A 25,080-nucleotide genomic window follows, 5' to 3' on the forward strand; every position below is an offset into this window, starting at 1 on the left:
CAACAGACAACTGACAATGATCACATCAGGTACACCTCATGTGCTTTATTCAGTGTTAAATGCTAACAATGTGAGTTTGAATGCCATTTTACATGATATTAATAGCCAAATACTGAAAGCAGCAGCAGATAGTTCACCTCAGATCTTGAAAAAAAACTGTTTAAAATTGAACTTTAGAACTAAACACGTTTCAGTTATTCAGCATCTACATTTAATAATGTTAAAGAGGGCTAATATGTATTAAATATAGATGCTAATCTTACCATTTTATGAGTGAGTGCATATTCTATGCTTCTGAATGTCGTGTTTCATTTGGTGCAAACAGCCAAATTGCTCATCACTGTGATCTCGTCACGAAGCGTGTTGTTAGGACACAGAGTTACAATGTAACCTGTTCACCTAATGTTTACGTTCCTAATACTTATAACATTTGCTAATTAATAACCTCACGTGGAGCTCTGAATCTGTCCCTCATTTTGGAGTTTACTACTGTCCACCAAAGGCTGCATTTCGGTCATGAGTGCATGCTTTCAGAGCCTTTCTGACTAACTGAATGAATGAAATACGTGGTTTTCCAACAAGGTAACCTTGAGAGCTGTAAAATAATTGGCTAAACTGGCATCGGGCAGGTTAAATTAACCAAAACAAAGACAGCGTTCCGGCACGGAAAACACATTTTCAAAGCAGAATAACTGACTTTAGCATTGCTGTTCAGATAAACAAGAATGTTCACTTGGCATGATTCTTCAATATCGGCAAACATGATATTTTTAAGCTTTAGAAGAGTCAAACACTTACATACAGCATATGTAACATATGAAGAACATTTTCCAAGAAGCAAATACATTAAATATAAATACATTAAATGTGCATTCAAAATGTTTTTGAATATTGTATGACAAAAGTAACAACAGCACTACCAGCTGAATTCAGTTACATTTTTGAAGAAGAAGAAGATGAAGAAAGAAAAAACTGAAAAAGAAAATGAAGAAATCTTGGGTTCTTTAATCCCACGATCACAAACACTTTTTGCTTTTGCAGCTGGTCCTATTTTTATAACTGTCAAAAGCAGCAATTAATCAGCCAAATGCATTTAATCTTGCAAAAATGGACACTCACAAACACAATTCATCTCACTTAAAGAAAGTAGCAGGCAATAATCATTCTTATGACTAAAAGGGATCTAAATATAATAATAAAAGTCAGGAAAACACATTAGACAGGATAAAAACACTAAAAATGATGAGACATTTTACAATATACAGTTGAAGACAGAATTATTAGCCGCCATGTATATTATTCCCCCAATTTTTGTTGAACGAAACGAAGATTTTTTTTCAACACATTTCTAAGCATAATAGTTTTAATAACTAATGTCTAATAACTGCTTAACTAGGTTTATTAGGGTAATTAGAAAAGTCATTAACCTTAAAAAAGGTAATTAGAAAAGTCATATTGACCTTAAAATGGTTAAATAGATGAAGTTAACAAATTAAAAACTGCTTCATTCTAGCCAAAATCAAACAAATAAGACTTTCTCCAGAAGACAAAAACATTATAGAAAATACTGTGAAATTCCTTCCTCTGTTAACGACACGACTTTGTTTTTAATCTCTAAGTAAGTAAATAAATAAAGCTTATTTATAAAGCACATTTAACTTCAGTTTGGCACTGACTAAAGTTCTGACCAACCAAAACACACATTCTAAAACAGAGTAAAATAACAATAAAAGTAATAATAAGAATAATATTATGACAACAACAATGCACAATAAAGATTAAAAGCCTGGAAAGGCACTAGATTAAAAATGGGTCTTAAGAAACTATTATGTATAGGACTTTGTCAGACTTTGACAGGGTTTTTTTCAGTAACTGTTGCAGTTCATGTGGACCAGTTTCTTCTTCCTCTGGATCATAACATGTAAGTGTTAAGTATTAAAATTGTTTCCTCTTTTTGTGTAGTTTGCAAAATATGTGTTTTAAGCGAGGCGCAACTCTGCGCCGGAGTTTAGACCGGGTTAGTTTTGGTCTAATGAAAAATCTATAATAGTTTCTCAAAATAGCAATGCGCCAGCGGTCGGCCTCAGAACGCCTTCTTTTTAGACCAGAACGCTCATGGGCGCACAAATGAGCGCTAAAGCATTTGCTATTTAAACAGCGTAGCGCAATGCCTCAAAACTACTCTTGCGCCAAGCTGAAACTACCAAAAGACTACTGCGCCACGCCTTGCGCCACACTGTGCCGGGTGTATGAAAGGGCCCTGAATGTGTGTCGTTGTTATTACTTGGGGTTAAGAGTAGAGAAATATGCTGGTGTTTAACTGCATTGCATTCCTGCATTGGGCTCTCACATACTCTCTGGCTGCTATACTTCATATCCGTGGTGGGTATTTCTCGTGTTAAACCCAGTCGACAATTCATAACAGACTGGGTCATCAGACCAATCAGCGCAGATTAGCTTCACGCTAAGGAGGGGTTTGGGAACAAATGTATCGCTTAACAAATCATATAGGAGTCGCTGGGATAATCAGGTAAAAATAAATGCATATTATAAGACAACGAAGTGTTTTTTGACCTTGCATGCATATCAGCCTGTTGTTGGAGACCCCCCAAAACCAAAATATGACCATTTTCATTGCAAAATAGGGGCTCTTTAAACGTCTAGCTGTCGCCTTTTGAACCAACTGCAAGATTGAGGGAGACCAATATATAATTATAATAGTCTAGGCGAGATGTAATAAAGCATGTATGACTTTTTTCAGTTCTTGAAAGGAAAGTATGGATTTAAGTATGGAGATGATCCTTAGCTGATAATAATTATTACTAACGACAGAACTAATTTGTTTTTACAAAGCTCAGAATCAAAGATAACTCCTAGATTTTTTTTAAACTTGAGATTTAATATATGGTGTAAGACTTCCCAAGCCCCCAATATAAGACATTCTTGTTTTTGAGGGGGCAAAGAGAATCACCTCAGTTTTGTAAGTCATTAAGTTGAAGGAGGCTTTTTGCCATCCAACATTTAATATCCTCAAGATAGTCAATTAGAGACTGCAGAGTTCTGAGATTTTCTGCTTTTGACTATTCCTGGGTATAATTTGGAAAATTACTGATGCTTCTGATCTTTAAATAATATCAAAAATATAAATATATCTCATTTAATAGTGTAACAATTTTTTTTTGTGAAATTTTTGTAAAGATACAGGAGAATTGTCTTTAATGTAATCAGCCAACAATCCCAACATTCAGACAAACCTCTTCCACACACGTTTAAGCACTCCAAAGACACTACAAGAAAATCCTTTCTCTCCTTGTCTGCGTTTTACCTCAACTCCAGATGTTTCTACTTTGAATACTATGAATAATGTTGGGTCTATAACAAATTGCTTGTGATGTTCCTGATTTGTCGGCGGCTTTGATAAAAGCATCTGCTAAATGAATAAATGCAAATGCAATTACCAGGGTGGCTCTTGATCACAAATAAAACACCTAACCTCATATGCTGATAGCCATAATGCTGACTTAATGAAGCCTTCGTGCAGTTTTTACACACAGTTAATAACCAGTATTCCTTGTTTTTAACTTTTTAGTTAATATCCTGAATCTAAACATGAAGACAGACAATAAATGGGAATAAAGAAGAGAAATGAACAGGCAATTGGCACAGCAACACAAAAATGCCTGATGAAATTCTCTCCCAAGGACATTTAGGAATGTCTAAATGCAAAATAAGTGAAAACTGCAGATTTATATGTGACCCTGGAACAAACTTTTTGGGGGAAATTTGGATTCATTTATATCTGAAAGCTGAATAAATAAGATTTAAAGTGACTATGTTTACATGGACATCAGTAATGGAATTATTTGCCTTAATCTGAATAAGACAATAATATGGTTTACATGAGTTCCTTTTTGAATGTCCTTTTCATGATCCCGTTTTACATGTTATATCACATAATTCGATTAGTGTTATTGCTTTACTGTGCTATCCACATTTCCTCCAGAGTTTCATGTAATTTTGGGTGTTTCATTTTTAATTTGTCGACATCTTCACATTAATTCAGGAACATTTCATGCATGCCCCCCATGACAAACGAGATATTGGATGTTAGCATGAAGTGCTTTAATGGAATTTGATACCGCACGTCATATGGGGGGAAAATACCTCTCTGCACTATGCGATGCAGTTGTCTGTGGTCCTGACTTGGTAGGTGCAGAGAATAGTGTCAAACGGCCGTGTGCATATAGACCACCCTGTAGCAAAATGTGGCGAAAATCCTACATGACCGTAATAGTTTGATTGCTGTGTTTACATGTCTGTCCTGCACTTCAATCAATGACTGTAAAAAATATGGACGACGCGACAGCCCTTTTTCCCATTGAACGCCTTGAGGGCAAAACGCCTGCTTGACGGGCACAAACTGTCGCAAAAGACTGCTGAAATTGGAGCCTTGACATGCGCAGAAGGACTGCCTGATGGAGCCAGAGGAGGAGTCGCGATAATGAGCGGAGTCGAGCTTCCAACCAAACGCTTTATGTAAAATCAACTACGCCCCCCGAACTTCTCAGCATGCGTTTGCTGTCATATCAACACAAATGGATGTAATATCGTTAACAAATATGAGGGTTTTATATATTCAATCGCGCCAGCTCCGGGCTGCAGCGCATAACCTACTCACGGCGTCGCGGGCTGATTCCGGCTCGCATGCGGCAGCGCCGGCTCGCTCGGCCGCTGCATCTGGCTCGATTGACTCGGGCTGGAATCGGGTAGTGAGTCCAGGCATCCGGAGTAGGTCCAGCAGAGGTAGTCAGTCTGAGCTCTAAGGGATAAGTCTCCGGCAGGCGAGAATCTAGCCGGAACTGTGTTTTGCTATCTGGGTGGTTAGGCGTGTATCAGCAAACTAATAAAGCCCGAAAAAAGCCCTGAACTTAGCGAATAAACAGTGTTCCACCAGGATCATGTATGTCAGAAACTATAGTTTACTGCTGAACTCATTTTGTCATGGTAAAATAACACAGAAATCGAATAATAACATTTCAGTCTACTTCAGTCTCCAGCCGAAGCTCAGACGGTCTGCTTTGAGAAACTGTCAATCACAGCTGTCAATCATGATGACACGCCCAGCATTAAATTACTGCTAAAAACAAACTGTTTACAAAAATGAAGATCTGCACCTATTTCAGCACAATAACCAGTGCCTTAATCGACCAGAACCATCTTTCGGGACATTTTATTGCAAGTGTAATAATTTTTTTTATTTGGGCTCAAGTCTCCTTCATTAACACGGAGGAGGCGGGCTTTATGACTTGTACTGCAGCCAGCCCCCAGGGGGCGATCTAACGGCCGAGACCTTCACTCAAACGCAGGCTTGCGGCACACTTGACTTAAATTTATTCATTTTCTTTTTTACGGCTTAGTCCCTTTATTAATCCGGGGTTGCCACAGCGGAATGAACCGCCAACTTATCCAGCAAGTTTTTACGCAGCGGATGCCCTTCCAGCCACAACCCATCTCTGGGAAACATCCACACACACATTCACACACACACACACACTCATACACTACAGACAATTTAGCCAAGCCAATTCACCTGTACTGCATGTCTTTGGACTGTGGGGGGGAAACCGGAGCACCCGGAGGAAACCCACGCGAACGCAGGGAGAACATGCAAACTCCACAGAGAAATGCCATGCACTTCAATAATGTGACTAAAATTGGCATACTCCACATGTCTTAATATGGATTCTGTTTAGTTTGATTATGACCTCAATCGGATTAAACTAATCAAAAATCGCTGTTTTTACTTGGTAGATTATTGGTGTCCATGTAAACGTACTCAGTGAGGTATGGGTTGTTTTGAGTAGACAACATTTTGGTGAGGTGCAACAATGTTTGAAATATTGTATTGAAAAAACTAAACTATGGAATACACAAGACATGTCACTCGTACAGTTATGAATGAGGAAAAGTGTAACAGTCAATATGGTGAAAAAAGCCCCACCTTTTGTAAAGAGAAGGAGGTAAGGAGAAGCTCAGATCAGACGCGTGTTTTTTTTTTTTTTTTTTTTGTGGCCAACAAATTCTCTGGAATCTCAGTGAATGCTTGCTTCACAGACAAAAAACATCTCCATATACAGCTTGAAAGCTTGTCTTAAATAACCCAAATATACTTGAAAACAAAAGTTTTTTGGTTTTGCAATCTGCATAAAATGATATGATAATCTCTGGACTTTTTTTTTTTACACTATATTGATCATAGGGCCAATCACACAGCAGAAATGTGCAACAATGGGAATCTTAAAGTGTGTTGATATTAAATATGTACCAAGTTTTCAGCCACCGAAAATTATTCGGCTGAAATTATTTTATTTTATGGACCTTTTAGTTTTTGTGGCTTCGGTCATTGTTGGGGTACTCTTTAAATTTGGAAGCATTAAAAACTTACATCGAAATCGTTCAATATGGAAAATAATTATCAAGAGTGCATTTCCGCCATATCGTCCCTAAGTCAAAACACACATCACATGACAGCAACTACTCCAACTCAAGAGTTTATGTCATTTCACCATCTTGATTCACCATCAAGACCAAGTTGTGAATTACTTCAGAAGAGCAGCGCGATTAGACGAGGCATTATTCAGAAGATGATAATGTGTAACACGACCATAAATAAGGTTAATGTCATGATCTCGTTCCTTTTGAGTGCACATGCGCATTAGCTTGGACAACCTGAAAAGATGCTGATTTTGTTTGATTCAAATGTTTAGAAATGAAAATTTTGAGACAGCTGTTGTTTAATCTCATTGATGTTTCCAAATATGTAATGTATTCATAAGCAAACAGTTGGCAAACAGTTTTGGAGAATTTGATGTTTCCCTATCAGACAGGATGGGCACGAGCTTACTGCCCTAGAAGCGTTTCAAAGATGGCCACCGAGTGAAATAACTTGCCTTAAAGGGACTTTGATTCTGATAAAATTGCTTTTAAATTTGACCAAACTAATTTTTAGCAATACATATTACAAATGAAAAATTACGTTACAAGTTTTGACATATTTAGAGTAGGAAATTTACTAAATGTATTTACTGAAGATTTTTTTTTGCATTAAACAAAAATCAATCATTTTGACATTGACATCACTGATATAACTTTTACAAATTAAATCGATCTATGATTATCTTTTAGAGACATTAATTTTCAGGTGTAATAAAGCTGATAGTAAGCGTAAAAGGTCTACATTTTCAATAAAATAACTGCCTTAAATGAGGCATCAGTAATTCCTGTAATACTTCCTGCACAAACACAAAAATTGTGGAGAAATATGGACCAACCCAGTTTTAACCTAGAGGTTAGTTTTGTCCATATTTTACCCAAATTTGTTGAAACAACCATGTAACAAATTAGCATAGTACCATCTTGTAGTCTTCACTGAACAACATTGGCCACCAAACACTGCAGTTGCAGCTGAAACCTGGAAGACGTTGGTTCATGCTGCTGACATTTCAAAACTACGCTAAAAGCAAATCTACCTAGCACACACTCAGACTGCAGCTCCACTTGATACAGTAAAATCATTATTGTTCACATCACTGTGTTTAAAAGTGCTGAGGAAGCCGTCGGAGCTGAAATTCTGATAAAAAAGTAATGGGCATTTGTTTTCTGGCACAAGCTGTAAGCAGTAGACCAATCACAACACAGACAGGCCATCTGACCAATCGGAGCTGAGTAGGCTTTAGAGAAAGTGAATCCTTAAATGAACCATTACAAACATTAAGAAAAGTGGTGATGCTGCAATGTATATTTTGAGAACATTGACTTACAGGATGGATGAAAAACAACTCAATCTTGAAATACCGAGGTCATACCTAGTCATTATATAAATCTCTGTCCTTGTAAAAGATCAAAACCAGCACACACACTTGTTTTGGCGGTTTATGAGGGCTCTCCATTGGAGAAATGTATCTTATACTCTAAAAAACTGCCATTCCAGAATCGAAAAGCTCTCGGGTATAAAATGTTCCTTACAAACAAAGCTTTGCTGCGTGTTAGCAGACCACTGTAGTCCACACATGTGGGTCCACATGCGAACTTTCATCACGGGGAAATGGAAACAAAACTTTTGTTTTGGCACATTTAAGAACGGAACACTGTTGCCCAATGTCTCCAAACAATTCTTTTCTTCTTCTTCCACTTGTTTTAATTACGGTCGGCAACACAACGTTGCGTCTCTCTGAATGCTGTAACAGGTAAAAACAGTATTCGAAGCTATATCATGCATATTAATGAAGTTGCACCTCATACACAATAGAGCGTGCTGCTTGGTTCAAACCAAGTCTTTCTCATGAATTAATACTGAAAACTCAATGACGTCACATTGTACTGGCCGAAACAGTCAATTCCCACACTGGAGTTTACACAATGATCTCATCGATGTGACATTGCTTCAAAGTTTCTTTTCAAACCGGAAGAACGGATTTACTCTAACTACCGCAAAAACAACCGATTTTCACTTTTTAGTGAAATATATGTGTCCTAATAGTGTTTATAGCAGCGTGGGACACATATATGATTGTCAACATCTCAAAGAATGTGTTTTGGTGACCCTTTAAAGGTCCCATGAAGTGCTCTGAAATATGCATTTGTATTTGATGTTTGACATGATCTCAACCAGAACACAAAGAGAGGGTGGTACATAGTGTAGCTCCTCCCCTTTTTAAAAACAACCAATAGCAATTTGTTTTATGACCAATCTGCCAGTGAGAGTGGTTGAGCTCAAGCTCATCAAATGAAAAGCAAATGAGAACCGTCTTGAAGGGGTTGGGCATGTCAGATACTAGAGAGCATTTGATTGGCTATAATTTGATGAGAAACCGAAGTATTAAAACTATAGTAGTAGGTGATGTGAATAAAACCGTTGACCCATTTAGGTGAAAGTGACAGACTACAAGCTTTAGAACAGGGGTGCCCAAACTCAGGCCTGGAAGGCCAGTGTCCTGTAGAATTTAGCTCCAACTTGCCTCAACACACCAGCATGGTTGTTTCTAGAAAGTCTAGTAAGGGCTTGATTAGCTAGCCCAGGTGTGTTTGATTGGCTTGCAAATAAACTTTCCAGTACACCGGTCTTACAAGAACGAGTTTGGGCACCCCTACTTTAGAAGTTTATATTTTCTAAACATGAAATTCATCACTGTTTTGGAGCACACTAGCATACAGATATCTTAAAAAAACGAACAATGCTGATGCTAACATAAAAACTTAATTTTAATTTCATGGGATCTTTAACCCAATGCTCACAGGAAACATGTTAAATTTTTGAAAGTTAAAAGACTGAATTAAATATGTTTTTTTCAGGTTTGAATAATGAGGACTCATTACATGTCCTCATAAACCACCTAAACATTGTATTACAAAGAGACCACACCCATGTTATAATGCAATTCGTAAACCACAAAAAAGTACACACACACATACGCAGACACTTACTTGTTCAAAGTAAGGTCCAGAGTGAATGTGGTGCCAAAGGCGTCCAGCTGGAAACTTGCTTGGGCCAGGTGGACATCCTGGGGTCGGGGAGATAAACAGGGACTCATTACCACTTCACAAAACAAACATATGTCGCCATGTCAAAACTGCCAACAAACGCTATTCAAAGAAATCTTTTCATTGCTGTTTTTCTCGCACATTAAGTCATATTCCCAACAAGCAAAGTGCATCTATAGACAAAACATCTGCTCAGGAGCATCATAAATCACACAGCTGTGCTGTTTTACAGCAAAAATACTGCATTGGCAGAAGTAAAGTGAAAGTGTGCGCACAATGCAATCCCACAACGTCTGTTGGCCACAGAGAGCGGAGGGGGGAGTGAAAACTGCTTCTTTTGCGAAAAGTGTGTTAGATTTGTGAGGGAGGGCCAGTGAACCTGGATCAGCTCTGAGCATTGGGCACACTGCACCATTCCCAGCTGCTGTCGAATGAAGCAACTCACTCGCTCTATAACTCATTATTAGTGCATGAGTGTTAGCGGAGAGGGCTAGATTTGTAAAGTTGAGGGCGGCTGTCACAGTTTACACTCTCACCTGTCCGTCTCCAGCCTGGTTCTTCGCCCGAGTGTCCAGGTCATGAAAGGTGCTCTCCGACTCCTCGTTCAGGTAGTAGATGAGCCGGGAGGGATATGTGATGGTGACAGGGTGCTCTCCTGTTTTGCCTTCGGTCGAATCGTCCGGTGCTGTCGCCTCTCGCGGGGTCTCAGACACGTGCTGATCCCTGAGAGCCTCATTCTGCACGGAGCTGGAAACTGCAGGACAGGAGGAAACTGTTTACTGCTTTACAGTCTCCATCTCAGAGAGGGATCCTGTCAATTATATATGAACGTGTGCCAGCGGTTGCAGCCCTGTGATGCTGCAGAGAAGCTGCGCACAGATCTCTCTTATGCAGATCTCTGTGTGTATCGAACGGAGGCACTACGGATGATAACCAAATAAAACACTGAAATCTGATCACAAATGCAAGACAGTGGGTGAGAGGGCGAGACATGATACATGCGATGGCAACAGAGAAACGAGAGACACTTATTGACAAAACGCATCCATATGCATTTTTCTCAACTTTTATCAGCTGTATATTCGGATATGCGATATCTGAACGGTAAAGGCATTAGATGAGCATCACGTCAGCTAATAATAATCTATTGTCATGGTAATCGAATTAAGATGCAGCGCGCCTCACTAATAACATGTTCCCACACGGCTCTATAAACTAATGGGGTTGTCAACCCATACAGGGGCCTTCAAAAGCTTTCACCCCCCTCTGCATAGATTGACACGTATAAACGGCCGTAAACACAGTTAAGTAATGGAGGCTGCTCTGCTTAGAGAACCTGCGTATCTAGCTGGGATTTCCTACCGCAACAAAAGGCGTTGGAAAAACACCTAACGTATAGCGTCAACGGCGGTGAATTATGTAAATACCAAAAGTTATGCAAGACAAACACTATACTCACCCGTTGATGATGTGGCGATAGAAGATGGCACGGAAATAATGATGCTAGCGAGCAGACACAGATGGAATATCAGACGCATGATTCATATTTGAAGACTAAATAAAATGTCATTAGCGCGTCAATGTATAGCGAGCGTCGCAGTGCATTATTACGAGAGCGATTTCGGTGCGTATCCCGCGGGAAGAGGGGGAAATCCTTCATGCAGCATCGGAGACTGAGGGGTGGGTAGCACGGTCGGGATGCTGAGGGGTGGGGAGGACTTGGAAGAAGGCGAAGGGGTGGCAGCACGGGTGGAGGAAGGCGGTGGCCAAGCAGCTCATACCGTACGGGAAGCCAATGCGATTGCGCAGTGCATCTTCTGCTGCGCTGACGCGTCATCCAGCCTCACTTTGTATACTCGCCAACACGCTCATCCCGGCTAATTGGAGATTTACCATGGACTCATCAATGGTTATTATAATACATTTGGACAACTAAGCCTCAAATTAAAGATTTGGCCATAATTTTCTCATAAATGCAATTGTCATAACAAAACCAAGCTACGTCAAACATGCAGGCACAAACCCACCAGTTTTTTTAAACCAATTTATAATTGACTTCCTTTTTTTCAGTCACCATTTGTACATTATTTTTTTACGTCAATCATATAGAGGATTGGTGTTTTTCTTTTATAAAAATGTTTAATATATTTCAGCTGTTTATTTCGTTTTCTCAACCCACACAACTACATTTTGGTAGAAAAAGCTGATGTTTGCATAGTAATTGTAGAACTGTAACATGCTTTATTTCATTTCTGTTAAGTGTTATTTAATATTACACAGTAGTTATAATCAATTTATTACAATTTAACCACTTTTTGAGGCTCAGAATTAAGTTTGGTTTATTTTTAAAGAGAACACTTGGCAGAGTATTGCTTAAAGTGGACATAAAAAGATAACTTGTACAAGTTCAAATATTCTCTTATGAAAAATGCAGACACTTTCATTTTTCAAAATATATATGACATTTTGAAATATGTTTTGCTGTAACTGAGACAAAATTTGTGCTTCTAAAGCCCTGGTCAGATCACACAATTTTGTCACGATTTTCATGTCGTAGGCTGGGTGTCGTGGGTAGTCGTAAATGACAAATGGGCGTCGTGACTCAAGATTCAATCGTTTCTTCTCATGTAATGTGGCATAGTTTACGACAACCGATACAATGTCTGCGACACCCCACAACACCATCGCAGAAAGTCTGGCATGTTTAATTTTTTCTGGTCTCCATTTGTGACTGCTTTGGGAAATAACGCTCTTCATAGACATCACGAGAGGACTGATCGTGAAGGAACGTGTAGTCTGGCACATTTGTTACCAACAACAAGTCAAGATTTTATCAAGACAAAAATCGCATAATCAGACATAGTGACTTTCATAACCAACAATAAAAATCGTGTGATCTGAGCGGGGCTTAAGTCTTCAGTAATGCTCCATTCATAAGAGGCGTCAGCGTCAACGCTTCAAATTCACTTTGAATGGTTAGTGTTGCCGAACTGCATTATGGATCCGTCGTGGCCACTTCAGTGGCGTTGCTCACTGTAGAAAGTGGGAATTTCTTAACTTTTCAAGCACCAACAGACGTGCCAGCCAATCAGATCGCTTTATGCAAATACACCAGCTCAGACAGTAGTCGACTTCAGACTAATTTCATTGGCTGACACTGCTATGACGATCAAGTCAGCCACAACTTCAGACACGTACTTCGTCAAGCGTTGACGCTGAAGCCCTGTGTGAATCGGGCATATGACTTTGATTTGACACAGTCCATTTCCACTTGATTAAATAAATTGCCCATTTGTTTCCAGTGAAGTCATCTTTGACCATGAGTAGTGACGATTTTTCAACACCACAAATCTTTACCAACTTTCTGATGAGTGAAACATTCTTTAAAACAAGTTAAATATAATTTCTGAACAACATTCAAAGAGCACCAGGTTTTCTTTACTTTTGCTAGGGAGACAGTGCTTTTCAAGCCTACTCCTGATCACTTTTATTACATATTTTCCCTTGTTTTAATTGAAGAATAAAGTGTTACTGCAATCATATTTGCACAAGACCTATACCAGGGGTGTCCAAACTTGGTCCTGGAGGGCCAGTGTCCTGGAGAGTTTAGCTCCAACCCTAATCAAACACACCTGAACCAGCTTATCAAGCTATATATACTGGAAACCTCTTGGCAGGTGTGCTGAGGTAAGTTGGACCTAAACTCTGGCCCTCCAGGACCGAGTTTGGACACCCATGATCAATACCAGGGGTGTCCAAACTCAGTCCTGGAGGGCTGGTGTCCTGCATTGGTTTGGCTCCAACTTCCTTCAACACACCTGCCTGGAAGTTTCTAGTATACCTAAAAAGACCTTGATTAGCTGGTTCAGGTATGTTTAATTAGGGTTGGAACTAAAATATGCAGGACACCGGCCCTCCAGGACCAAGTTTGGACACCCCTGACCTATACCATTCTCTCTGCAATGAAACCAAACATTACTCCAGCCCTTTATGCACTAATGTTAAAAGCACTTGTATTGTTGTTTGTGAGAGAAAATGTATGGCTGACTCCCAAAGAGCACATTCACTATGCATTTCTGACTTAGGCAGTTTTTCCATTTGTTAGTTTGCAATTTTCAAGACTTTCTAAGTACCAATACCAAGAGGGGAAAAATGCGCTCAATACAATACTGAAAGACAAAAATATGTTTTATAAATTTAATTTACAACCATCAATATCAACCTTTGAGAAAATACCCCATTATAAACTTAAAAAATATTCTTGTTACCAGTTACAAAAATGCTTATGACAAATTAACATACAGACAAAAAAAATGAACTTCAACTAGAAACAGTCAGCTGAAATTCAACTGTGCAAAACTATACAGCATTTAGAGAACAGAAGACAGCTTATGCTCATGGCTGGTGTCTGATAACGTTCAGTCTGCTGTATGTACAGTGGCGGTCCTCCCCCTCCCTCTCTTCTGCTGACTGGCACTGAGCATTGTATTTATTTGTTTAGAAGAGGATGTAATAACTGGCTGAATCGCCAAATTAGAGGAAGCTGATGATCTCAGTGACGCCCGACCAGGGCTCTTGTTTCTGGGAGATGTCCTACATTCTGCAGATATATGAGAGCTAACAGATCGCTGGAGACTGCCTTGTGATTTAACTTTGCGCTGTTGTTTGGCTGACTTTCTCTTAGTCCTGTAAGGGGGTACCGATGGTCTCTTGGCTGGAGTTAGAAGTCCAGCTCTCCGCAAGCTACGTCTGATTGGTGTTTGGTCAACAGATGTTTGTTGGATGTGCTCCTCTTGTTCCATTCCTCCAACCTTATAGGAACTCCCTGCACAAGAGTGAGAATGTGCTTTGGATGAATCATCTACATGGGCAGATGGTGTGAGGTGTCCGAGAAGTAAACAACTTCTACTCGAGATAGAGGAGCGTGTAAAAATTGCTCTTCGACTGCTAGTCAAAGAAGAACTAGGTTCTGAGGGGCCACCGCTCTCCAGGATAGAGTCCGAAGTGGTGGTACATAGATCAACCATGTTTCTCCTACCACGACCCTTCCGAGAACTTCCTGGTGACTGCCCCTGCCTCTCTTTATTAATATCTGGGCTAAGGCTACGAAACAGCTGTCGGACGTGAGAAAGAGATTTGGAATTAGGGGGTGAAGACATGCCTTTTGGTGGACTCTTCAAGATCCTGTTGGTCAAAGGGTCATGAAATTTAAGAGGTGTCTTTTTGTATTTGTACTTCAGGCCACCATCACTATCACATGATTTACGCTTCCTCCCTGCTTTCTTGATTGGGGTAGGCTTGGATATTCCTTGACCCCCATCGGGGGAAGAAAGTACATAGACCACAGTTTTGGGCTGCAGTGGACTCATTATCTTGCAGTATGATGTTGGAAGCTTCAGGGCACAGAGTCTGGTCTTCATTTCAGGGGTTCTTTCAGGGCTAGGGCATTGCAGAGGCTCATCATTGTATGTGGAAGGGAATGTTTCTTGTGTTGGCTTTGACCGCACCATAGGGCAGCTAAGAGGGATGGTCTGTGTACCGTGGCTTACTTTCACCACTTGACAACGAGATGCTTGTCTGTAATATTTTTGCCTAGTTTTCTTAACCAAAACTGCTGAATGTTTGGGGTCTTCTTCGTTGTGTTCAATTAGCGGCAATATGTCTGTAGGATTCAATTCAACGGTTTCCGTTTGTTCTTTATTGTCCCGCTTCTTATTTTTTCTTCTTTTCTTACAGTGCTTACCAAACATAGCTAAAGATTCACTATCAAAATAGCACCGGAACTGACCTTGTTGAAACTCTCTCACTATGGAATCTATTTTAATGTCATCTTCAAACATCACTTGTGTCCACGTTTTTCCAACAAAAGACTGTGGTATGTGTGGAAGATCGGGAATCACATTGTCTTCAGCATTCTGCTTGGGTTCCTCAGGTGTTCCCACGGTGTTAAGGGCTGTGTCCAGCTGAGTTTGGTACGTTTGGTCTTCAAGGTCTATATGAACCTCCAACAACTGGGCCAAATTCTTTTCTTCACCCTTTGTCTTTCCCAGAGCCACTTGTATTGCATTGTCCCATTCTTCACTGCCTTTGGAGTCACTCACAGACTGAGGACCTAAAAGAAAGCTGCCATCCTCTTCTTGCTGGTCCACGTTGAGACCATAACAGTATTTTTCAATAACCTCCTCTATCACGTCTCGAATCTGGTCAGACAGATTACTGAATGTTTGTTCTCTGGGGAGGCCTTTCCAAGGTGGCAGTGCTGAAATCCACTTTGTGGACTCCTCGGTCACCGATCGAAAGGTTTCAGGCTGGTCCTTTGAGGTAATGCACTTTGCAGCTGGTGGGGCACAGGAAGCTTTAATGGTGTCACTCCCCTCATTTTCCCTATTGGTTTTCTTGTGTGCTTTTCTGTGTTCAACAGCTCCAGTCTTGGAGACTGGTGCACCCTCTGAAGGAGGATGTCTAGAGGGGTGTGTATGTGAGCTTTCTCTCTGAACAGGCAGTGTGAATTGTGATGTATGTAGTTTGTCGTTGGCTGAACTCCCACTAGTCCTGTGCAAAAAACCCTGTGTGGGGGAATACTTTTCAGGGGGAGGTTGTTCAGGCACCATTTTTCCTTTTTGGGAAGCAGTTTGTAAGTGTGTATTTGCAGTAAAGTCAGTTGTTACTGCAGGACCTGCTGTTGCAACTTGCAGCATTTGACAGGACTCTTCATCAGAGGTAGGCATCTCCTCTCGTGTCCCAACAGAGACCCCATCGTCATCTGATCCACAGTATACCTCTGAGAGCACCTCCTTTGGGACAAGCGGGGTGGTTAACAAAGGTAGATCAGCATGGGTAGGTCTATAGAAAAAAGAAGTTTAAAAAGCAATGACTGTGTGTTTTTTACTTACAATTCACAAAACAGAATATACTGTATTATAGGAACATGTCAACAAGGCTCAAAAAGAGATCTGGGGCCCGTTTAGAAAGAAGGTTAAGTGAAAACTCAGAGTATTTTAACCCTGAAATGAGAGAAACTTTGGGTTTTCTGTTTCAAAATGGCAGGTTTGTTAAACTCGAAAAAAAGTAGGGTAAGTCAAGCCTGTTTCTGAAAGAGAGGTAACTTTAACTCAGAGTCAGTTACCGTGGTAAATTACTCTGTGAACCTAACCTAGTCAGGAGCAGGTTTTATTCTCTAAACTCTGAGTTTCTGTCAGTCTCCTCCCCATTTTTTAAGGCGAAGCGGTATTTCTCATCTTAGCCTTACGTTTCCACCTACTTATTTTAATGCTGATTTTGGATATGCGTAAAAAAATGGTTGATGGAAACGACAGGATGCGCAAAACTTTCGAAAATACGCATAAAAAACATTTGCGCATAACTGAGTAGGATAACGTTTTATTCGATAAGAAAAGATGAGCCTAAACTATGATGAAAACACTTTTACTGGACAAATTACAGTATGTGCATTTAAAAATGGTTTGCTATAAAAGATCATATAATGATAAAAATCTTTGTGAATAGACAAACCAGCAGGCTGAGCACATTGCAAAACATCTTAAATGTTGTTTTGATCATTCTAAAACGCCTTAACCGTTTCAGTATTAGTGTTATTATATTATTAATGACCTCTAGAGCGTCTGGAGTGTGTCAAAAGCGTCTGTTCTCCGGGTCTTATGGCTTCAAACGCCCCCACGTGTTCATTGTGTGTCAGTATTGTCTTCTGAGGCGCAAGTACATTTATTAAATAAAAAAAAAGATTGATGCAGCTTCTTCTGCAGCAGTAAATTCTGTTTTAACTGTTGATATTTGGCACCAGGTTAATCAGTAAGTGACGATTTTGTTCTCTTCGACTCGTTGGATGGAAACGCTGCTTTATTCGCATCTTTTATGTGTTAGGCTATTCCAGTTTTGTACATAAATTTAATTCATATATTTGGATGGAAACGGAGCTATTGCCAACATTTCAGTCACACAAAGAAGTCACGTACGAGAGTGGCTTGTCCTTTTTTAATAAATAATTAGCTTAAATTCACTGACCTTCCAAAAGGACATGTACAGTTACTAGAATAATGGGATTATTATTCTTTCTATAAACTATTGTTTAGTTCTGCTTACATTCTAATGTCATATCAACCTCTACCACTTTATCAATAAAAAAGCAGACACACAAGTGCACTTTTAAATCTATTAAAACTGATATATAAAGTTTAAAATATAAAACTGATGTATAAAAACGGGAACGTGTGTAAAATTTTATAAACGTCACACATAGCATTACTTATTTTATTATACTAAAATATTTAAATACTTTAGATGTAAAATTATGCATTAACTTGAGCAGCTGTTTTCCCAGGCTAACTGTCTCTGTTTCACTAATGCAGTGGTGTTGCTTTTTTTAAATATATGCTCATATTTGCTATAACTTTGCATGAGCACATCAAGTTCAGCTGGAGAAGGAAATGATGATCTCTTTTTTTAAGACACTCGTTATTAGTCACTCGTTATATCCGCGCTCCATTGATAATGCCTTTTTGTAGTTGCTGTGTGTGCGCTTAACTCTGAGTTTCGCTACGCTATTCTGAAACCGAAAACTCAGAGTTTTTAATCTCTCTGTAAATTAACTCAGAGTTCAAGTTTAAACTCAGAGTTGGTTGAACCTCATTACTAAAACAGGCCACCGGTAAATTAAAAGAGAAGGCTAGCGTACCGCGTATCACTGTAGTGGTGTGGATGATGCTGAAGCACATCCTGAAGAAATCTTTCCAATAAACTTCCAGAGGATACATTAGCTCTCGAAGCTCGTACCACTTCTCGATGTTGGGCACTCAAGATATGCTGCAAAATACAACTCACTGTTTACAATAAATCATAATAACTCACGTCAAAATATTAATAATAATAATATAGATGACAAATAATCATAAATGCATGCTATTAGAATCTTGAAGCCACAAAAAGGTAAACTAACAACTTAAAGGGATTTTTTTCACTCAAAAATGAAAATTTCCTGTTAATTTACTCACCTTCATACCACCTAAGATGGAGGTGACCTTTTCTTCAGCAGAATAGTAAAACTGATTTTCAGCTAAAACTGTTGTTCTCTGGTATCCATTTAATAGAAATCAGTGTGTCATCACTTTGAGATAAAAAAGAATGTATGCAAAACAAATCATAATTATAACCAGTAGCTCCTCACAATGAACTGAGATCTTACAAAGTGAAATGATTGCTCGGTGCAAAAGTATTTACAACTTTATTACCTGTTATTCCCAGCCTGGGCAAACATCTCAGAGCATGTCGTCTGAAATATGCACTGAGAGTCTATAATGACGTATTCACAGATGCAAAATCACACAAGAGCTGAACCACAGAGAGATAGGACAGGCAAACAAATTCGTCATTATGTGGTGCTCTTGAGATGCTCATAGCACATCCTTCAGCGCATACCCTGTTTCACTACGTGATACCTAATTGCATCATCAGGAGACACTGGTGGTACTTTTGATTTGTTTGAAGAATTGTATTTTTGGAATCTCAGTGATGACATCCACTGACCTCCATTATATGGATACCAAATGACAAAGGTTTCAGCTAAAAAGCTTCTTTACTGTTGAAGAAAACAGCCACCTACATCTTCAATGGCCTGAGGAAAAATTTACAGAAGAGTAAAAAAATACCACATTTTCATTTTTAGGTGAACGATCCCTTTTTACTTGTACACCAGGTTACACAAACACAGGAGGACAGCAATTTCATCATCAACAGTGTATACAGATATTGTAACCATGCCTATAAACTACATGCAGCTTATACATGTACTTTGAATTGTTTATTTCACTACTTGTTAACCATGTCAACACACAATGCGTCTCAGTTGAAATATGTAAATGAACACTTTCAGTGCTCATAATGTTTGGTAAAAAAAAGATTAAGACACTGGTGGAGACTAAGGAAGCTGTCTGCTGCTCATATAACATGTGGTTTTGTGCACACTATCCAATGAGGTATACTTTGAAAGGGCATGTGATTGACTGTGTATATGCCAACAAGTATACCTTGGGTTTCACATTCAATATATACTTCAATGGTGGTTTGTATTAAACAGTGCTTTGTTTAGATAGAACTACTTAACAAAAGCAAATGGGGAATATAAGTATTGAACACCTCATGTTTTGTTCATTTTTTTTTCCTGGGAATAATTTCTAAAGGAGCTGCTGACATGAAATTGAACCAGATTTTGGTAAAAACAAACAAACAATACAAACATAAAAAATAGAACAAAACATAAAGAAATCTGAAAAAAATCAGTAATTTGAAATGTATTTGAAATGCATTTAACACTTCATATAAAAGGCTTTTTTGGTGATGGCAGCTTAAAGACGACTCACATATGGAAAATGAGGTCAAAATGAAGAATTTTTTCAACAAAGTGTAAACATCTAGATGGTTTTGTGGGTTTCGTCTGTCAAATTTGATCTTTATTTTTTTATTTCCTATTGGATTTAAGTCAGGTGATTGACTGGGCCATACTACAGCTTTATTTTCTTTCTCTGAAAGCACTTGAGAGTTTCCTTGGCTGTTTATTGGATCACTGTCTTGCTGAAATGTTCACCCTGGTTCATCTTCATCATCCTGATAATGTAGATGTTGGAATGAAGCAGCTAATAATAATTTACAATGATGAATTCTTCATGTGTTCAATACTTTTCAATATTTTTTTACACTTAATTTAATTTGTAAAATAATAGTTTTGATTTCTTTGCATATGAATTTCTTTAGTTGATAAAAATCTGCTAAAAATTTCAAAAGTCAACAACAGCTTTAGGAATATGTTTTCTTAGAAAATTGTGATTATCAATTGTGATTGTTATTTTCCCCCACTGTATACTGTGACCAAAATAGTTTTATAAAAGGGAAAAACTATGAAATGACACAAAGTTACGCACTTGTTCCACACTATTGTAGAGAACTTGACAGCAGCTGCAGTAACCCTGTCTTTGATAGCTGGACGGACCAGCCACAGGCTCTTCTCTACGTGTTCTGCAGATAGGGTAAAACGAAGAATTAGAAAAAAATCTGAAATTAAATAAAAATTATATTTTTTATTTTGTTTATACTGAGAATAAATAACAAATGGCAAGTGGATTGCTGCAAATGTTGAATTTATTTTCACACAAACTCACCTGCCGGATATGTCAGTTGGACGCCTCTCTGCATCTACAACATGATAAATCATTAAGTTTTATATACAATTTTAATACAAATTTGCTATTAGGTTGAGCTAATAAGTAGATATTAAAACCTGGTGTTGTTGTTTGTCTCTTTTGGACTGATTTCTTTGAGGGAAGGGTCTGGGTGGATGTATACACTTTTCTAATCTTTCTCTCTAATATTTAAAAATACGTTTGTGGAATTTACAGACAGAGACTGATCTCTTTCAAAAACTATGACAAAACTAGGCCTAACACTTTTGTGTAAGATTGGGGACTGGTAAAATAACATTGTGTTTGTCCATTTTTGCCTTCAAACCATATATGATTTCACTGAAAATTAGATGTTTAAATGTAGTCTGGTTAGTGTGCCTCAATAACATATCCCGCAATGTTTATGAATTAGGTTAGTAGGCCTAAGAGGCTGTCTTTTTGGCTGATCCATTTTACCACATGAGCTTTTACACAATAAAAGCAATCCTGCTGAATGCATTTTCAACTGACTCTGAAAATAGAAAAGTGGTTGACAATAGATCAGCTCAAGATGTTTCAAATACTGTTTACACCTTTATTTGGAGTTGTCCATTTATAATCAGATTACTAACAATGCATCCCAATTAGGCATGGGACATTAACCATTTTTAAGTTATACCATGGTTTAGAAAAGTCAAGGTATTAAAACTACCTAAATTTTCTGCTATACTATTCCTAAGGTATGTGTAGGATTTTTTTTATTTACGTTTTTTTCCAGCAGAAAAGATATCCAAAGATGCCATTTTAAATTGTAAAGAAATCCGTGTTTTTGAACTAAATAATTGAGTTGAATTATTTATCCTGACATGTTTACTGTTTCAAAATATTTTAAATCTTTCTCAAAAAAAATATATATATTGTATTCAACGGGGGACAAGTTTCAGTTTTTTACCCAGACATTTAAAAAGAACTAACAGTATTTTAAAGCAGTAATCACAATTCTGTGATACCGTGATATTTTTTATTCAAGGTTATCATACTGTCGGAATCTTATACTAGCCCATGCCTAATCCTAATAGGTGTAAACAGGTCCATACATGCATTTTCCATATCATTCATTTTCTTTTGGCTCAGTCCCTTATTTATCAGGATTCGCCACAGCGGAATCAACCGCCAACTATTCCAGCATATGTTTTACACAGCGAATGTCCTTCCAGCTACAACAACAAACATTTTGTGCCCAATTAAGACTGAGAAAATGGTGAGAAAATTTTATTTTTGGGTGAACTATACCTTAAAGAGAAATATACTTAAAATTCTTGCTTGTTTCAAATCTTAAAACCCACCTTAAAAATTCCTCATTATCCTTCTATTAGGCAAATTGAATGTAATCTGTAGATTATTTAGCTAATGTTTTTCTTAATAGTAGTGTTTTGTTTATAATGCAAGATATAAGAATATGTGTCACAACCTGTCCATGGCACTAATTACACAGACATTTGATAATATTCGACTAATCAAATCGGTGCTGAAATGTTGTTTATTAGAATTGAATGCACATTCTTGAATGTTAACAAGATATGATTTTTTTAAATCTAAGATTAGACACTTACTTTTAGCAGACGGCTTTGGTCCCTCCCCCAAGGGCATGGTACTGTCTTTACACAATAACACACAGAAAACAGAGAAAGAGCTCATTACAAAATATCATTACTAGCAACTACTGGTGTATGGTGTATTTTACAAATAATTTCCACTTACAGTGCTCAGCATATATAAGTACACCCCTCACAAATCTCTCTTTTAAATTCATATTTTAATAGGAAGCTATACAATATTATATTTGTGCATATACATTAGATTAGTCAGTACTGAAGCCAAATCTGGAGCTTATCTAACAAAATAACTTACGATAACAATCCAAAAAACTAGTACACCCAAATTTATGCTATAGAAAATTATTAAATACAAATTTTAAAAAAAAGGAAAAATCAAGAAGCAAAAAAATAAATAAAAAATTTAGTTGAAATTTTGTAGGTTCAGGGTCATACACATTTTTACAACTAAAATTCCAAGACTTTTCCAGAACTTTCAAGTACATATTCATGATGTAATGTTTCATGTAATGTCTATATACATTATAAATAATAAAAAGAACAATGACGTTCAAATTTATAACAGCATATCATAGAACACACAACAATCTATTTTGTTTTTATCTCTATGTAAAATTGATTTTGATAATGCTTACACAGCATAAACAATATAAAAGCAAGTTTTTGGATAAGGACAGAAAAAGAAATAAAGACAACTAACCTTCATTCAAGTTAGGGCTGCACAATATATTGTTTCAGCATCGATATCGCAATGTGTGTATCCGCAACAGTCACATCGCAGGATATGCAATGTTGGGATTATAGTTTAATATAGAGTTTAATCATAATGGAGTAAAAGTTATCTTCTGCATGCATTTTTAAAGAGGTAGTTTAACCAAAAATTACTTTCTATTTTCATTACACCCTTCACTTGTTTCAAACTATGATGAGTTTTCTTTTTATAAAATAAACACAAAAAGAATATAATTTAATATCTCCTATAGTACTGAAACAAAGGAAGTGTAAGTAAATAGTGAGTACATTTCAATCTTTGAGTGAATTGTGACTGAAACTATAATTCTCTTTTATCTTTGCAATATTTTATTTATCTATGCTTGTAATTAATTTGTTATATATTATTCGAGATACACTCCTCTACAAAATCCATCCAATCAATCCAAATAAACCTGTTAAATCATCTGGTGAAATTGTGTTTACATCGCAATATATATCACAGAAATACAAAATCTCCTAATGTCAGATTTTTCCAATATTGTGCAACCCTAACTTAAGTATACTGATATTTGTAAAACTAATTTCCATGACTTTTCCAAAACTTTATGGGTTTTTCTGTTTCTCCAAAACTTTTCTAGGCCTGGAAAATGCCATGTCAAAATTCCATGACTTTTCCAGGTTTTCCATGACCATATGAACCCTGTAGGTTGTGTTTTCTTTTTTTTTTTTTTTTTTGCTTGAATTTAATAGTATTATCTTTCAATTTCTAAATATGTCTAGTGACTAAAATATTAAAATAAATGTAACTTGTTTAAATGCACCAAAATACATTGCCTATATTTACTGAGAAATTGATAAAAATGTACTCGTTTATGCGGAGCACAGTATATAGAAAAGTGCTCAAAAAAGTTATACCAATGAGCAATATATTTACACTCACCTACATGGAGGAGAGAGGATGACGGAAAGTGTTTTCGCACCGTGTCACATCACCGCATTTATGTATACAGCCACGTGTAGTAAGTTAGAAGTCGCATCTAAACATACAGTATACATAAACAAGAATAAAAAAGCTGTATTTTAAGGTAACTGTTAAAGTCTTTTAAAACGAACTACACAAAACGTTATGAACAAAACATACATGAATAAAACATGGCTTGCAGCTTAAATAGGGTATGACAAAACTAGTAAATTACTTTAAAAGAAGCAAATAATAAACTTATGAAAATTAAATATACTTTACTGTCCAGTTTTTACTACTCAAGCACACATTCACCGGCCTAAACACAAAACCGCGGCCATTTAAATGGTGCTTCCCAATATTACCACACAAACATCCGCGTTCAATTCAAGAGTCTTTTAAAATGTTTACATTTTAAATGCGGGCTAAGGCAACTTATGCTGTTTAGCAACACACAAACTGCAGTATTGCTAGCCAGCTATGCTAGTGCACTTAGCGAGCTAGTGACACTTAGCATTGCAACGTGGACATTGTGACAGCAGGACCGTGATATAAATAAGTTAGTCATTTGAACATCATATGCGAAACAAATGAAAAAAATATACTGCAGTCTTCGACGTGCTGTCACCTGATTACAGAGGTTATTCCACTTAGATCCCATCGGTATCCGTGTTTAGCAGAGGTCTGCTCGTGGAGTGACGTAAGAGCAAAGCGCGGGAATCCGCCCCCTACAAGTCTGAAGCTGATTTTAATCAATGGAGCTGTATGTTATACTCAACATCACATTTTACAGAATATAGACTGGTTTAATTTAAGGTAACATTACAAATATGGCAAACTGTAAAGTATTGTAATGGAGCTCTCATAGTGAAACTAAGCCATTACATCTACTTCAGACTAAAGAGTCTATACAAACTCATAAAACTGAACTTTGCAAAAAAAAATAAATAAATAAACGACTGGTTGAAAAACATGCATATATAAATATACAAACAAACAACTGACTAGACTAACCTCACATGTAGCTTTATAAGAGAATTTACCCTAAAAAGTACTAGCCGCATGTTGTTGAATAGAATAG

At 37.6% G+C, this 25,080-nt stretch overlaps 3 protein-coding genes across 14 annotated transcripts in view; 1 reads left to right on the plus strand and 2 right to left on the minus strand.

Annotated features, from left to right (window-relative positions):
* The window catches only part of adam23a (ADAM metallopeptidase domain 23a), a 50,770-nt gene extending 39,544 nt beyond the window's left edge, over window positions 1–11,226 (minus strand). For all 3 annotated transcript variants that reach the window (XR_015493241.1, XM_087256758.1, XM_087256759.1), the window contains exons 1-3: window positions 11,000–11,226; window positions 10,077–10,294; window positions 9,484–9,560 (exon numbers count right to left, since the gene is read on the minus strand). Coding sequence is in view for 2 of the 3 variants with exons in the window: in XM_087256758.1 (XP_087112884.1) it covers window positions 9,484–9,560; window positions 10,077–10,294; window positions 11,000–11,078 (374 nt within the window). In the remaining variant the exon portion in view is untranslated. The remainder of the gene's footprint in view (window positions 1–9,483; window positions 9,561–10,076; window positions 10,295–10,999) is intronic.
* The window catches only part of stk24b (serine/threonine kinase 24b (STE20 homolog, yeast)), an 835,587-nt gene that overhangs the window by 694,114 nt on the left and 116,393 nt on the right, over window positions 1–25,080 (plus strand). The gene's annotated exons all lie outside the window — the stretch shown is intronic.
* zdbf2 (zinc finger, DBF-type containing 2) lies at window positions 13,711–24,712 on the minus strand. 10 transcript variants are annotated; one of them, XM_087255766.1, is made up of 7 exons: window positions 24,628–24,712; window positions 23,983–24,075; window positions 22,322–22,366; window positions 20,709–20,742; window positions 20,472–20,565; window positions 18,233–18,360; window positions 13,711–16,334 (listed from the first exon to the last, which is right to left on the minus strand). In XM_087255766.1, the coding sequence occupies exon 7, from the start codon at window positions 16,266–16,268 to the stop codon at window positions 13,959–13,961; it is 2,310 nt and encodes a 769-aa protein (XP_087111892.1). In that variant the 5' UTR covers window positions 16,269–16,334; window positions 18,233–18,360; window positions 20,472–20,565; window positions 20,709–20,742; window positions 22,322–22,366; window positions 23,983–24,075; window positions 24,628–24,712; the 3' UTR covers window positions 13,711–13,958.

This window comes from Danio rerio, chromosome 6, assembly GCF_052040795.2.
Source record: "Danio rerio strain M-AB ecotype USA chromosome 6, GRCz13ab, whole genome shotgun sequence".
Lineage (NCBI taxonomy): Eukaryota > Metazoa > Chordata > Actinopteri > Cypriniformes > Danionidae > Danio > Danio rerio.